At 34.9% G+C, this 16,609-nt stretch overlaps 1 protein-coding gene across 1 annotated transcript in view; it reads left to right on the top strand.

Annotated features, from left to right (window-relative positions):
* Positions 1-16,609, top strand: part of LOC145263777 (gamma-aminobutyric acid receptor subunit beta-like) — a 757,317-nt gene that overhangs the window by 623,264 nt on the left and 117,444 nt on the right. The window contains exon 6 of the mRNA XM_080120830.1: positions 15,095-15,232. Coding sequence (XP_079976956.1) covers positions 15,095-15,232 — 138 coding nt within the window. The remainder of the gene's footprint in view (positions 1-15,094; positions 15,233-16,609) is intronic.

The following is a 16,609-nucleotide window of genomic DNA, read 5'->3' as shown; positions in this document are numbered from 1 at the left end:
TATGAATGAGTTCCCAATGGAATTTCCACAGGTCCCGCTAGTTATTATTAATTTATTACGTGGAACAATCGCTATATTTATGTTAGCACTGAATTCTTTCTTACTTATACTCATCAGAACAAAAACAGAATTAAAAGAAAAGGCATAATCTTGTAATGTTGAAAATGAAGAATGTACAAGAACGCACATCGTGTGTTTACTTTGGATCGCCATCTTAGTTTTATCGGATAAAGCTATGCATATCAATTAATTTCGTACGGGTTTAACTTGTGTAAAAATTTCTATTTGGTTTTAAGCTACACAAAAATCATAAAAACGGATTTTATTCTATTTTAAACTTATAATTATTATATATTGTAAATTAAATGGGGTTATAATCTGCTAGGGTTCTTTTTAAATTGAGGGGGCGAAACTAATGATGCGTATATGTTAAATGTCTTTCACATTTGGGGGCGGCCATCTTGTTTTGGGGGAAGCGATCATATCGTTTATTAGTCGTAATCACTTAAACAGCTATGTATGTTCTTTTAAGTAAGAGCATTCAGAAATATATATTTTAAAACCATAATATTTAAATCAATACTTATTGCATATTATAAGCTCGTTAGGGACATTTATTTATCTTTTTTTTTTTCAGAGTTAATTCGTATCTGAATTTTGTTTTCATTTTACACAATTCAAGGGACATAATCTGCCTCTTTCGTAGTTATTTCCCCTGCATTAAAAAATGCTTGTTTCCATTCAGTTAACTCATTTAACCTATGTTTTATCAATATGAGAGGCTACTTTTAACATCATAGCTTGACTGATTTTAAGTTTTATTATAAAATACAATAATACAATGGCGCCGGATGTATTACGTTGGTGCAAAAATCATGTCGCTTTTTAGCGTTCAACCATATATGAAAAACGACATTATTTTTTCACTGAAAAAATGTCGTTTTTCATATATGGTTGAACACTATATATATATATATATATATATATATATATATATATATATATATATATATATATACATATATATATATGTATATATATATATAGTAATTTATAAAATATATATGGCGATTAAGCTACACTGAATATTCTGCGTTTCATCCACTATAGGATTCGTCCTATAGTGGATGAAACGCAGAATATTCAGTGTAGCTTAATCGCCATATATATTTTATAAATTACTAACTAGCTCTACCTACGTATTGAGCACTTTTGAAGTAAATACTTAAAGTTTACGCATAAATCTATACTTTCCTATATTAGGTTTATGTGAGTAAATGAAGTAGTTATATATATATATATATATATATATATATATATATATATATATTATGTTTTATTGTTCATTATTTAAAAAACCCTGCGTTTACATCGGAGACAGTAAAGCCGCCTATGTACGGGCATTAATGTGCTACAAATTACACAGAGCAAGTGAAAGTCGGCTAAGTGTGGCTTAAATGTGTCTAGTGGTTGTTGTTGTTGTTGTTGTTGTTGTTGTGTTATTGTTATTATTATTATTATTATTATTATTATTATTATTCATTTAAGTGTTATTGTACGAGATATCCGCAAAACTACAGCAACAGGTTTCTCGTTTTTACATTTGTTTTATAAATGAAAGAAATGATTTTTTTGTTGTTGTTGTTTTTGATTATTGTATTTGAGATCTTGTGTCATGAGTAATTCTCTCTTTTGATTAATTTACTTTGGAGAAATAAAAATATATATTTAAGATTCGTTATTCATTTATTTATGTATTGTAAATATTAATGTGATACAAATTGGGAAGTTTCTTGGCAGAGCAGATGAAAGTCGGCTAAGTGTTGCTTAAACGTTATTCTTGTTATTATTACCCCTGTAATAATAACAAAAACAACGCTTAAGCAATAGAACGATAAAAGCGTCGCACAAAAGAAAACAACAATATTTTATTGCTAACGTGTGCCATTGCACAATTTAGGTGGATCAATATTTCTTAATAATATAACTGGGGTTCCGTCCTTCAATATCAGGTTATGATGTGGCATTCCAGGCGGTTGCCTGATCTTCATCATTAACACAATCAATGATCTAACCCAGGCAACTTTTGCAAAAATTGATCATATCAAAAGCATCATTTCTGGGGGGGGGGGCCAAGATTGCTCTTTCACAAAGCCATACAACATTGTGGAAATTTTTAGCAATATCTGGAAAAATCTTAGTCATCAGGTCACCAACTGAATTTCCCATCTGTGCCATTGAAGACCTCTATTCAGTGTTATTGAACCATTGCCAATCGAGAGAAGCTGATTTGAGAAAAGTGCCGCAAACTGATCAAATAAATATGACCTAATATTGACGGTAAGAATACATTTTTTAACTTTAGGCTAAAGACTCATCTTCTTGGCCCATCTCCAAATTCATACCTTAAAACATGCATTTAGCTCATCTGCTTTATTGCTCTTGGGAATTACAAGTAAGGTTTGACGAAAATCACCAGATAGCAAAACAGTGACGGATCCCATTAAAGTAATGGGGGGGTTCAAGTTTTTAAGACTACAATCTAATGCCTGGAATGCTCCTTGATGAGATATGGCACATTCATCCCAAAATAAGTATTTAAAAACAACAAAACAGAACCACGAATACGCATGCAAAAATTTGTAATGAAAATTTACCAGAAAAATACAAAATAATAAAAACGCAAGCATTCGGAAAATTTACATTTTTGTTTAAAATTAATATTCGTTTATCTAATCGATAAATAGATAACACACACACACACACACACACACACATATATATATATATATATATATATATATATATATATATATATATATATATATATATATATATATGTGTGTGTGTTTTGTATATGTAATGTAACGTCCGAAATTCTTATTTTTGGAAAAAAAATGCACTCATTCGAGAAATGTTAAATGTTTTGAACGAAATTAATATCTGTTTATCTAATCGGTTAAAGAATAAAGAAGATATATAGTATGTATTCGTATATTCAAGCGAACGTCTGAAATTCTTTTGTCTTTATAAACAAAAGAAAAACAATGTCTGAAATTCTTAGTACTTTAAAAATAAAAGCAAACGCTCGCATTCTGAAAAATAAGATTTTTTTGGTACTTGTGCAGTGTACGAACAATGCTAAAATGATAACTTTATTATTTAGAAAGTCATTTTTAACATGGAGATGGGGCTTTTTAACTATTTTGTTCTTTCACAAAACAATTTAATGAAAAGAAATGCCATAAAATTGTAATTTATCTTTGAAATCCTAACTGAAATGTAACACAGTGCGTACACTGCAGAAACCGTCCTACAAAAAATGGGATTGAGACATAAGAATGACCGTTCGAAAAATAGAAAAAATGCAAAAACACTCCTTCCTGTCTGAATGAAAATATGCTGCCTAAATACACACACACGCACACACACACACACACACATATAGAAAACAGTTAATAAAATATGTTAAAAACACTTTGAAATGAGTTAAAAACATATCTAATATGAAAAGGAAACACTAGATAAGTGGATAGTCCTTAATCCGCGGAGTTTCGAAGAAATACTTTCCTTCTCATCAGAGTGTAGGAATTAGTAAAATGTGGGATCGGATTTTGCATGCAAAAGTATTTGATGAAACAACAAGTAAGTCAAAGATCTTACCTGCAAACAAAAAAAAGGGAAGCAGAGGGAATATGGTGAAAAAAAGGTGATTACACATGAATGGATAGTCTGGTGGAAGATAAATAATCCAGTGACGGTAAAATCCAAATGTATAACTTCATATATATATATATATATATATATATATATATATATATATATATATCATCATCATCATCATCATCATCAAGAATATAGAAACGTTGATTTAATTTGAATAAAATAAAATACGCATCAAGTGCACTTGAAAGTCAAATAATAACGTAATATCAGGAAAATAAAATATTTTACTTGTTTAGAATTTATTACGTAAATATATTTCGGAGCTATACTCCATCCTCAGTATGTTGTTTCTTTTTTTTCTGGCCATGTTGTAAAGTTGGAGAAAGAAAAGTATGTTTGTAAATAGCCGCGCGTTGTATCTTTTAAATAATCTATGATTCGTGAAGCTACTCCAATATGATATACTAACAAGTATAGAGCACTGTAAATGATGAAAATAGATATATAAAATTTTATATAGATACATTAATATATATATATATATATATATATATATATATATATATATATATATATATATATATATATATATCGATAGAATAGCTAAACGCTTTCAATGAGGCGGAGCTCGGGGTTAGGCCGTATTGCTTTCTAAGGCAGTATGATACGCAACTCGATATGTTACAGGGAAAGACTGCCTACTTTTCATGTAAATAAGAAGAATATTAAATAAGTGAAAATGAGATTAGGATAAGCCTAGAATCGAACCCTGTAGGCAAAGTTAAGAAATGAAATGTTAGAAATAATTCTTTTAGAAATCTGAATATTAAATATGTCAGTAGAAGAATGAACCATGAAAATTAAAAATATATTGTTAAAAAATAGGTTAGGTTAAAAAATAGGTTAGGAGAGGATTCTTTTGTTTGCAGAAGTGTGTTTTGGACAAACACATGCATGACCACGTGAAATTAGTCACGTTTGAAAAACACACTTGTGACGTCATAGAAAAAGGACAATTCTCCATATAGTTCTATGGGTTCGCCAGTCAGAGTTAGAGCCAGTCAGAAAGAGTTGAGAGTCGGTCTGTTGGCAGTCAGTGGTCAGCTGACCCTTTGGAAGCGAAGGGTAGAAGATTAACCATGTACATACAAGTGAATTCCTGACGTCATTCGACCGGTCGATCCGATAAATAAAGAAGTCATCATCATGTTTTGTATGTGTTGTCTCGTGTCGTCGTTCAGTTACAACAGAAAAAGGTAATGTGTTTATTATCAATTATAACGAACTCTTGTGTAAACCCTTTCAAGTATTATGTGTCCCCACCATCATCATAAGTGAAGTATCTCCCTCTCCCTGTATACATCTCCATTCAGTATACGAGGGACGTGCAATAAGTAATGCCCTGACCTACTTCCAGTTGTCTGATCTAGCTGAAATTTAGCATGTGCAATAATTTATATCTCTACGGGTTATGTGGCAAATTACAGCTCTGAACTCATTGTGGTTTCTGTTTTACAGATGTTTGAACGCAGTCAGGTGTGAAATGGAGTGTTGAATGTCGAGCAGTGATCCGGTTTTTGTATTTGAAAGGACGCACCCTACAGGAGACTTTTGATGAAATGAAAGAAATTGTGGTTATAATTCCCCATCATATGACCTTGTAAAACGCTAGCATCGTGAATTCAAACATGGTCGGAAGTCTGTGGAAACAGCTCCCAGGCCTGATCGCCACCCCCCCCCCCTTCTGCTATTGATGAGGCATCTGTCCGTCAAGTTGTGGCTGCCATTTTGGAAGATCGGCGCATTACTATTCGCCAAATAGCCCGAGATGTCAAGATTAGTACAGGGTCTGTGGAAACTATCATTCATGAACATTTGAATATGCATAAGGTGTCTGCCAGATGGATTCCCAGGTTGCTCACACCATTCCAGAAGCGAGAACGCGTCGAATGCTCGAGGATGAATTTGGAGATGTGCCAAGAAGATGAGTTTTTCAAAAGATTGATTACACAGGATGAAACATGGGTCCATCACTATAATCAAGAGACCAAAGCCCAGTCAATGCAGGGGAAGCACTTGGACTCACCACCTCCAAAGAAGGCAAGGATGCAGCCCTCCGCTAGCAAGGTCATGCTCACAGTCTTCTGGGACCAGGACGGAGTAGTGATGACAGATTTCCTGGCAAAGGGTACCACAATTACAAAAACCTATTATGCTTCACTTTTGATGAAATTAATGGAAGCTATCAAAATCAAGAGGCGGGGCAAGATCAGCAAAGGTACCCTCCTCCTGCAGGACAACGCTCCAGTCCACAACTCGCAAGTCGCCAGATCAGAAGCACGGGTCTGTGTTTATGAAATCTCCCCATCCTCCCTACTCTCCTGATCTTGCACCCTCTGACTTTCACCTCTTCCCAACCATGAAGTTGTTTTTGAAAGGAAAGCTTTTTCCAGATGATGCAGCCTTGATTTCTGAAGTCACGTCGCGGTTGGAGGACCAACCTGAGGCGTTTTATTTTTTACAGGGAAGTCACCACTTATCAAGGCCCGGAAGCCACTCGGGGATAAGGGTTCTTTTGTGTACAATAATCAATGGGATAATACCGTAGTAATAGTTGGCATTGGAGATTTGATAAAGTGTCTTACTTAAGGGGGCGATTAATCAGAAATTTGTTTATGTTGGACTTGAAGACGTCCAAGTTGTAGTAAGGTGGGAAACAGGCACACGGAAGAGACTCCCACAGGCGGGCACTTCTCAGAAAAAAGCTATGTTCATGGAATCTACGTATTGATTTAGGCACAGATTAAGAGTTGGAGAAATTACTGACAGTGGTTTTAGTTAGACGGTTGTTTATCATGAAGGATTTGCGAGGGGGGCAGAGATTAGAGCTCGGACGAGCACTTGCCATGGAAGTAACGATAAAACAAAGACAGGCTCGCAACGTCTCTTATGTAGGGAAGAGAAGAGAGCATCCCCCACTAAGCCAGGAAGTCTATTTTGTACTTTGTCAAGGCAGGATAGGCTGTTTTTTTGAAACTCCAGCCCAGATGTGGCAGCAGTACTCCATATTTGGACATACTTAGCTTTTATAGAGATAGAGAATTGCATCAGTAGTGAGATATCTTCTGGGGTGGTAGAAGGAGCCCACCATTTTCCCAGCAGCCCGGGCAACGGACTTTATATACGTGTTCCATTTCAGATCAGGAGTAAAGGTCAAACCCAGGAGCTTGTCAAAACATGGAGCCTCCCAAAGACGAGAGCCATCTATTTCAATTGATGCTAGATGAGGAACAGAGCGTTGATGATGTAAAGTTAGGAGCTTGGTTTTAGATGCATTAAAAGTAACCAGCTATCTCTTCCCTCACTGAACCACGCGCTCAAGATCAGAGGAGAGGGAATCAGAGAGAGCTTTGTCATTTACGGTCTTTGATGTGTTGCCGTAGATGGTCCTGTCGTCAGCATAAATGTCAACGAATGATTTAAGTATGTGTTTTGGGAGATCATTGATGTAGATCAGGAAGAGAGTTGAGCCCAAGAGGACCCCTGGGGGACTCCAGCATTAATACTGTGGGCCTCTGATTGCTGCCCATCAACCACTACTCTTATGAACCTATCAGAGATAAATGATTTAATTATTGAGAAAACATTTCCAGTTATACCGTAGCTAGAAATCTTGTGAAGTAGGCCCTTATGCGAAACCTTATCGAAGGCCTTTGATATGTCAAGAGCAATTACCCTAGAAAGGAAGCCTTTGTCGAGAGATTCACTAATCCTATGAGATATAACTGTTAGCACATCAGCTGTAGATCTTGAAGAACGGAAACAATATTGCATGTCACTCAGGAGGTTATTTCTGCTGAGGTGGTTGACTACTTCTTTATTTAATATGGATTCCAGTAACTTACTCATGACACACAAGAGACTTATTGGTCTGTACTAAGAGAGAGATGACTTATCACCTGAGTTCTTAAATACAGGGCATACTGTCGAGGTCTTCCAGGGTGTTGGAAAGCACTTCTCCTTAAGGCAACGCTTAAAGAGTTTTGTAAGTATGGAGGCAAGTTCTGGTCGAAGCTTTTTCAACACTATAATTGGAATGCCGTCTGGGCCAGTTCCTTTACTGGAATCAAGGTTCTTGATTAGTTTGGCGACCTCGTTCACATATAGTATGTTGGATAGCGTGCTGTCTGTTGTAGGGGGAAATACGGGGAGTTGATGCCCTTCGTCGCAGAGGGTAGAGTTAGCTACAAAGTTCTTGGCGAATAGTTTGGCCTTGTCTGATGCTGATGAAATGACCTCAGGTCCATTGATGATGGTTGGGATAGAACGCACGCATCTGTTCAGGATCCTGTTTGCTATTTACCAAAACTGGTGGGAACCATGCCGCTGCTCAGCTACTTTGGATTTGACGGACTGAGCATATAGCTCTCTTGCATTTTTATTACTCTTTTACAGTGGTTACTGGCAGTCCTGAAGGCAGCTTTAGTCTCAGTGCATCTATTACGTTGGTAGATATGGAAAAAGGGATTTCTGTGCGCAATGGCAGCAGCACATTCTGGGGAGAACCATGGCTGGCCGTTAGGGTTTTGTTTTTGGAATTTTTTGGATTGTATGAATCGGTCTATGCCTACAATTAACCATTCGGCCAGGTCTGATACTATAGAGGATACAACCTTTTCAAACATGGAATGCAGAGGTAGATCAGATATGAATGAACGGAAGCTATCCCAGTCAGCTATAGAGTATCGATATACAGTACGGTGGAGAGATACATCTGAAGACTTATTGTATTTCATTTTTATCTTAACTGCTACGACGAAGTGGTCGGAGGATCCCAGAGGAGATAGAACGGAACATGAACATAGCTCAGGGGAAGTTGGGAGAAAAACGTCTAGAAGGCTTGCATACTGACCAGTAGTACCAGGCACACGGGTGGGTTCGTGAACAATCTGAGTGAGATTATAGGCAATGGCAAAATCATGACAGAACCTCCCCTCATCATCTGTCTTATTTGAGTGGGTCAGTCATTCCACATTATGGCCATTGAAGTCACCGCAAATGTGAATGGTAGCCGAAGGATGAGCAGACAGGATGAGGTCAATTTTCTCAGATATACTCTTAGTGACAGTAATCCCGCTGTTGTGGGGGCGATAGAGGGCAAATATGAATGCGGTGGTGTAAGCAAGTGCAACCCGGAAGCACATAAGGTAAATTAGGGTATTCTCTGGAGATATCTCTACCACACGGGAAGCCATCTTTAATGTAGGCGCATATTCCATGTCCATGCCGATCTTGGGGGTCAGATTTAGATGTTAAGTTAGAGTATCCTTTTATTATGAACTCATCTAGGGAAGTGGTCGGCCCTATGCCAGCTTCATTTAGAAAGAGTAAGTCCGGTTTCGTCTCCTGTAATTGGGGTTCAATCTCTGGATGGTTGGAACGTAGACCCCTGATGTTGGAGAAGAAGACAGGGTAGTAGGGTCTACGTTGAAGGATGGGCTTCTAGGTTTATTCGTGTTTTTTTGTTGGTTTTTTTTTTTAGATATTTCATGTTGAGTTTTTGGAGTTTGTGGAACAGGTCGACTTGGTTAGAGTAGGACAGAGAGGGAAAATAAGAGAGAGGAATTAGTTAGATAAAGCATATGTATATATATATATATATATATATATATATATATATATATATATATATATATATATATGCTTTATCTAACTAATTCATAAATATATATATATATATAAATGTAATTTTGGTTCGTTAAAAGTGAATAAAACAATATTTCTACGTTACCAATTTAATTTAAATTTCCAGAAAAGCTATCTGTAAAGTCAATGAATATTTGCATGTTATTAAAATAATTTTACATTGCGAATTATAAAACTATTAATTAAATTATAAATATTTTTCGAAGTCGTTTCTGCGAGACTGCACAATAATATTTCTGGTAACTTCCGTTTCAACTACTCTCGAATTACAAGATAAGTAAAAAAAAAAAGTTACTCATGCAGACGGTGATCCGTGCTGAAATAATAACGTTATTATTAAAAAAAAAGACATTCTTAACATGGGGAAGGGAGGGTGTTTTGTACCTATTCTGTACTTTAACCTTACAATTGAATAAAAACATATAAAACTTTAATTAAACGCAGAAATACGATTTAAAAAATAGCGCGGATCACTCTCTGCATTAGCACAAAAAAAATCCCATATTTTAAAAATTTAAATTAATTTATGTACTTATCAATTTTTAAATTTTAAATACCTTTATTTATGTTAAGGCTTTTCACTCATGAAACATTACGTTTTAATTGTTTAGTTTCTTTTCTTTTTTGTTTACATAAAAAAGTTTGTTTTAACTTTTTCTAAACTGTTTCATTTTTACGACATGCCTCAACGTATTATAAACACCCTAACCTCCCCATGTTAAAAAAAAACACGCTCTTCCATAAACCTCGAAAGCCGTTCTTAATATGGGGAGATTGGGGTGCGTTCATTCCGAAAGCCGTTTTAACATATGGAAGTTAGGGTGTTTATAATATGCTGGGGCGAGTCGTAAAATTAAAGAAGTTGCTATCTATTATTTATTGTAAAAATTGCTTGAAATTTATTTATTTGACAAAAAACAATTACAATTTGGTACTCCTTGGGCGTTAAGTTCCAGGGCGACCAGCAGAAAAAAATAATAGTCGCTCCCTTAGTCCCCATCCCACCCCGTACGTAACATCTGTTATTTACTGACATAACTAAACGATTATTTGTCACATTTACAAACATTTATTTATTTATTTATTTATTTTGAAAAAAAGTTTTACTTTTTATGAATATTAAAAGAAAAATGGGTACTCATGCAGAGAGTGATCCGTGTTGAAATAATAACGTTATTATTTAAAAAGCCATTCTTAACATGGGGAGGGGGGTGTGTTTTGTACCTATTCTGTACTTTAACCTTGTAATTGAATAAAAAAAAAACATAAAACTTTTTTAATTAAACGTGGAAATACGATTTAAAAAAATAGCGCGGATCACTCTCTGTATTAGCACCGAAAAATGTTACTAAACATTTATTAATAATTTCTCACTTTTACAAACATTTGATTTTAAATTTCTTTTTAAATGACGACTTTTTTTAATAGTATTTGTGGATGGGTATGTTGACAACAACCCCCCCCCCCCATGGTGTTTATTCTGAAATCCGTTGTTAACATGAAGAGGTTGAGGGTGTTTATTCTGAAAGCCGTTTTTAACATTTGTTGAGGTGGACCTAATGTAAAAAAAAAATAAATAAATAAATAAAAAACTAAATCATTTACTGATAACTTCTCACATTTACAAATATTTTTTAATTTACATGCGCGGATGAACAAATTGTTGAATAGTGCGAAAACAAAACGTTCTTGTAATAAACTTCGGGATAGTTTTTTGGGTAAATATTTACATTTAGGTCCACCTCCACAATTTTCTTTTTTAAATGACGACTTTTATAGATAAATAAATTTACTTCTTCGCAACTTTCATTGATAAATAAATCTACTTCACTGCAACGGGCACTGAACCCCTACCCTTTTTTTTAAATAATATTTTCGGGTGAGTATGCTGACAACAAATATCAGTTAAATTTTGAAAAAGCCCCCCCCCTCCAAAAGTGGTGTTTATTCCGGAAGCTGTTCTTAAGATGAGGATGTTGGGGTGATTATAAAGTGGACCTAATCTAAAAATAAAACAAAAAAATAAGACAAGTTTTTTAAATGATTAAAATAATTTCTCACTTTTACAAACATTTTTACATGCGCACATAAGCAACTATTTTTTATTAACTTTTTTTACTTTTTTATCTAAAAATTATTAAATTTCTATGAATAGAATAATAAATCATTTATCATTAATATGTGTTTTTGGTTTTGTGTTGAATGAAACTTTTTTTTTCATTACAGCAATAATGAACCAATTTAAATCTTCCGGCATGCGTTTAAGGGTTACGAAATTATCAATAAATCGTTTACTTACTAAGCCAACTTCAATCAATAAAAAAATGTTACGTGCGCATGCATTAGCCTTGACTGGGGGGGGTCTAAGGGAGCGACCATTAAATAATTATGCTGGTCGCCATGGAACTCAACGCCCAAGGAGTACATAATGTTATCGTGCTATTTTTTAAAATACTATTTTCATATTAAATTCAAATTTTACAAAATCTTTTTCTTTTATTAATTTGTTAGGTGAAAGTACAGATAACCCGGTCGGTTTCTAATGCGTGGAAAATCTAGCCCCCCCCCCCAAAAAAAAAGGTTACTCTGGATAGTAACAAAAAATTTAAATTGCCTCAGTCTCGAAAGATTTCTTCTCTACTGAACGAGGAAAAAAACGGTGAACTGTAGTTCACCTGTTTCTCTCCCCCCCCCTCTCTCTCTCTCTCTCTCTTCCTCTCTTAATATCTCTCTGTATCCATCTCTCCCTTTCCCTCTCTCTCTATCTATATTTCTCTCTATATCACCCTCTCCATCTCTCGTTGAGCCCCTTTCTCTCTCTAACTCCCTCTATCTCTCTCCTTTCCACTGTCTCATCCCTCTCTGTTTCTAACTCTCCCCCTCTCTCTTTATCTATCAATCCCTTTATCTCTCTATCTCCTTCTATTTCTCTATTTTCATCTCACTTTCTCTTTTCTATCTATATATCTTCCTCTCTATCTGTCCATCTCTAATCCCTCATCCTATTTTAGTCTCCTAAATTAATTACAGTGAATAAGGCATTATCAAAACATCGATAAATCCTATTTTAGTCACCTAATTTACTGACTGTGAGAATAGAAGTTATTTGGAAATTACTGCTACCTTGAACAGCACCAGAAGTAACTGGTAAAACCTTTCTAATTAAATTGATTTTGGCAGCCATTTGGTAACAAAATGACGTTGCCTTTGCCCTTGCTGCTTGAGAAATACCTGCGACCTTGCTGCCAAGTAGAAGAATTATTTATTCTACTTTAAAACATTCAATTTTTCAAAAATCTCATGTTCGATATCTCCAAAATATCCAATATAGAGAAAAATATTGCAGAAATGTAAACTTATTGTTTAGGATGAATGCACAATGGTACGCAAAAAATCACTTGATGCTCTTGGTCGATCCTTGCAAGATTTGCGTGGCAATGTCAGACCATTTGGGAATACAGTAATATTGCTTGCAGAAGATTTCAGACAAATGTTACCTGTTATTCTTCAATCAACATCAGCAGATGAAATAAATGCTTGCCTCAAATACTCTACTTTTTTGTTCCATGTGAAGACATTAAACTTAAGTCAAAATATGCATAGCCAGTTGCAGACTGTTCGATCCGCACAAAAATTTTTGCATCACTTGTGGGAAATTGGGTACGAAAAAGTGCCAGCTGATCAGAGTTAAGGGCAAAATTCTTTGATTTTTAACTTCTGTAATTTCTGTAATTTTATTTCATCAAAAGAACAGTTAGTTTAAAAGGTTTTTGCAGATATTCAAATTATAAGAATTCCACTTGACTGAGTGAATGAGCTATTCTTGCAGGTCAATACATAGACGCCCATGAACTTAACGCTATTATTCAATGTAAAATTCCAAGTGAGGTAGTAAAATACAAATCCATCGACACTGTTGTGAAAGCAGATAAAGTGGTTAATTATCCAAAAGCTATATTTGCCAGGGATGCCACCGCATGTATTGCAACTGAAATTTGGTGTACTAATTATCATGTTGTGAACTATAGACCAATCCAAGCTTTGTTTTTTCACATGGACAATTTATGTTACGTATTCAAGAGTTACCAAACCAGAAATTCCCTATATCAGCTAAGAAAATGGAACAACAAAAACTGTGTACCCATGCAAAATGGAAAATTAAACCCATAAGAAGCATGATTTTTCTCATTTTGGAACTTTTTCAATTGCGCCAACTTGAGCCACAGCAACGCATGGCAGGGTACAGCTAGTATATATATATATATATATATATATATATATATATATATATATATATATAGAGAGAGAGAGAGAGAGAGAGAGAGAGAGAAATATTTGAGCATTCGAGCTTTACCTTTATAAGATACCGTAATAGAACTTTCAATTTGTGAGGTCGGTATTTTTTTTTTTTTTGTATTAATTTAGTTTGGATTAACCCGTTTAAAAGCTGGTTACGAATAGAACAATTTGGCTTATGTACTAAGTTTAGACTGGTTAAGAAATAATGCATTCTGCTGAGAAAAAGCATTTTCAGTGTTTAGTTAATAGTGCAGATATAATTTGGAGAAAAAAAAACAACAGAAAAAAAAGAGCAAAAAAAAGATAAGTGCAGTTGAAATGTTCAGAAATTTAGTCAAACCTGGAAAAAAATAAATGAATAGAAAATGATGTCTTCAATACATAAGTTTTTGTGATATCAAGACAAGTGGATTTACAAATTATGGATAGAAAATGGCATAACTTAGCTTTGGAAGAATTTGAACGTGCGGTCTCGAGTTCATATCGAGAAAGAGGGAAGAACTAGTCGTCCTAACTGGTTTATGCCGAGTACTAAAGGGGAAGTGTTGGGGGTAGGGGGTGGCATCTTGGGTTCTGTATTTTTATTTATTTATTATTTTTTTATTAAACAATGCTTTTGTTTTATTTTGTTTTCGTTGGCTTTAACTACCTCGATAGAGAATGTTCGAGCATTTTAGCTTATATAAGACCGGTACTCCGTTCCCAGTTTAGGAGAGTATTTGAAAATAATCTTCCCTCACATAATTATGCGTGGGTATTTTTTTTTTTTTTTTTTTTTTTTTTTTGCTTTATCTAACCTCGATAGAGAATGATTTGAGCATTCGAGCTTTATCCTTATAAGATACCGTAATGGAACTTTCAATTTGTGAGGTCGGGTTTTTTTTTTTTTAACGGTCTCCAGAGCTGCATCAAACGATGGGAGAAATGCATAACTCTGGGTGGTTCCTATGTATAGAAAGACTAATAAATGTGCCAACGTTCGTTGGTCTACTGCTCTGGGAAGTGGGTTAGGGGCATTACTTATTGCACGCTCCTCGTATATATGAAGTCCCAAGAATCCCCAGAACTGTATAAATGTCTTCACTCCCTCTCATCACTATCGTTATATCCGTTATATGTATTGTCCCAATATGAATCCACCCGTCATATCTCTTTAATATGAAACCCCACTATACAACAGATATCGCAAATGTATAGTAAAATACAAGTATATGACCTAATTTCACCATCCACCGGAAGTATGATTTTTCGTTATTCTCATATTTCTAATGATGGTTTTAAATTTCGTATACATAATTTCTTTGTTGTTTGTTTGTTTGTTTGTTTGTTTGTTTTTTCAATATTTTAAAGATTTATTTATTGTGTTATATGTTTCTGATACCAAATAAAGTAATTCTTTTTATATATGTATATTTTTTTTCAGATGGTTATACCATGTTTGACGTGATCATGTATTGGCGAAATGGAAAGAACGCTGTGATGGGAGTCGAAAGCGTTGAATTGCCTCAATTTGACATCAAGGAATATAAAACTGTTGTTACTATAGAAAAATTAATGACAGGTGAGAACTCTAAATTTCTAGTCACGAAAATTAAAAAAAAAAAAAAAAAAAAAAAAAAAAACCTTGCCCGAACAGTCTTTCTCTACCACTGGTTATTTCACTAGGAACGACTATTCACCATTTTTGTATCAGTACTCAATTGTATGCCTTAGATAATAGTAGTTTGTTTTTGACATGGAAGTTACCACTTATCAAGGCCCGGAGGCAACTCGGGGATAAGAATTATTGCGTGTACAGTAATCAATGAGACAATATCGTAGTAATCGTTAGTAATGGAGATCTGATAAAGTGTCTTAAGGGGATGGTTCATCAGGAATTTGTTTATGTTGGACTTGAAGACATCCAAGTTGTAGTAAGGTGGGAAACAGGCAAACGGAAGAGAGTTCAACTGGCGTGCACTTCTAAGAAAGAAGCTTTGTTCATGGAATCTACGTTTTGATTTAGGCACAGATAAAGAGTGGGGAAAAGTACTTACAGTGGTTTCAGTTAGACAGGTGTTTTTCGTGAAAGATTGGTTTTTCGTGGAAAATTACGCACATAGATACCATATAGGCGAAGTAAGCTATGTAAATGAGCCCATGTTTCATTCCCACCGTGAATTATCAGGCTAAATGTTAGAATTTAATTTTTTTCGATTACTTTCATATCTAAGAAATGTTTTTTTTTTCTAACTGATCAACCACTCGGATTATTTTCATTGGCTAGTGGTTGAACAACACTCAGATTCTCAAGACTTCTTGATCTTCGGGCCAAGATCAAAGTGTAGTATCTGTTCTTCAGATGCTACACTTCAATTTCTTGTTTTCTGTTAATGGAGGAGAACTCCTTCACAACTTCACAATCACCATGAACTAGTTGTTCTTCTTATAACTGGGAAAAAAACACCTAACGGCTAGCTACGAAATTCCAATATACATTTTATCTCCAAGACGACTACCTCTGTCTAACCGGCATGCCAAAAAAAAAAATTTTTTTCTTCAAACTAAACCTTACCTGAAACTCTAAATCCTAATGGAGATCTACTGTTCTTTTTAGGTAAATAACCCCTGCCTCTTGAACGCTAAAAATCTGCTCCTTCCCACCAAGCCGTCACTTAACTCCTACATTGCACAGCATTTGTAGTGGAATCTTTAACTTCCAGCCCCCAACCCTCACCTGCTAACTGCTTAGTCATCACTAAACATCTATACATTTCTACCTCTTAGACATGCATAAAGTTCATTCCTATTCAGTTAGGTATTTAACAGCCAAAGTATGTACTCGGGAGCAAAGCGATCTGCATTACATAACTATGTCTCCTCCTAGATAGTTTTGAAACGATTAATACGAAACTGAACCGATACTCCTTGTTATGCTAAATGCCATGACTCTTACTTG

This window comes from Euprymna scolopes, chromosome 39, assembly GCF_053919585.1.
Source record: "Euprymna scolopes isolate OS-2025 chromosome 39, ASM5391958v1, whole genome shotgun sequence".
Taxonomy (NCBI): Eukaryota; Metazoa; Mollusca; class Cephalopoda; order Sepiida; family Sepiolidae; genus Euprymna; species Euprymna scolopes.
Note: the sequence above shows the minus strand (reverse complement) of the source record. Positions and strands in the feature narration are given on the sequence as shown.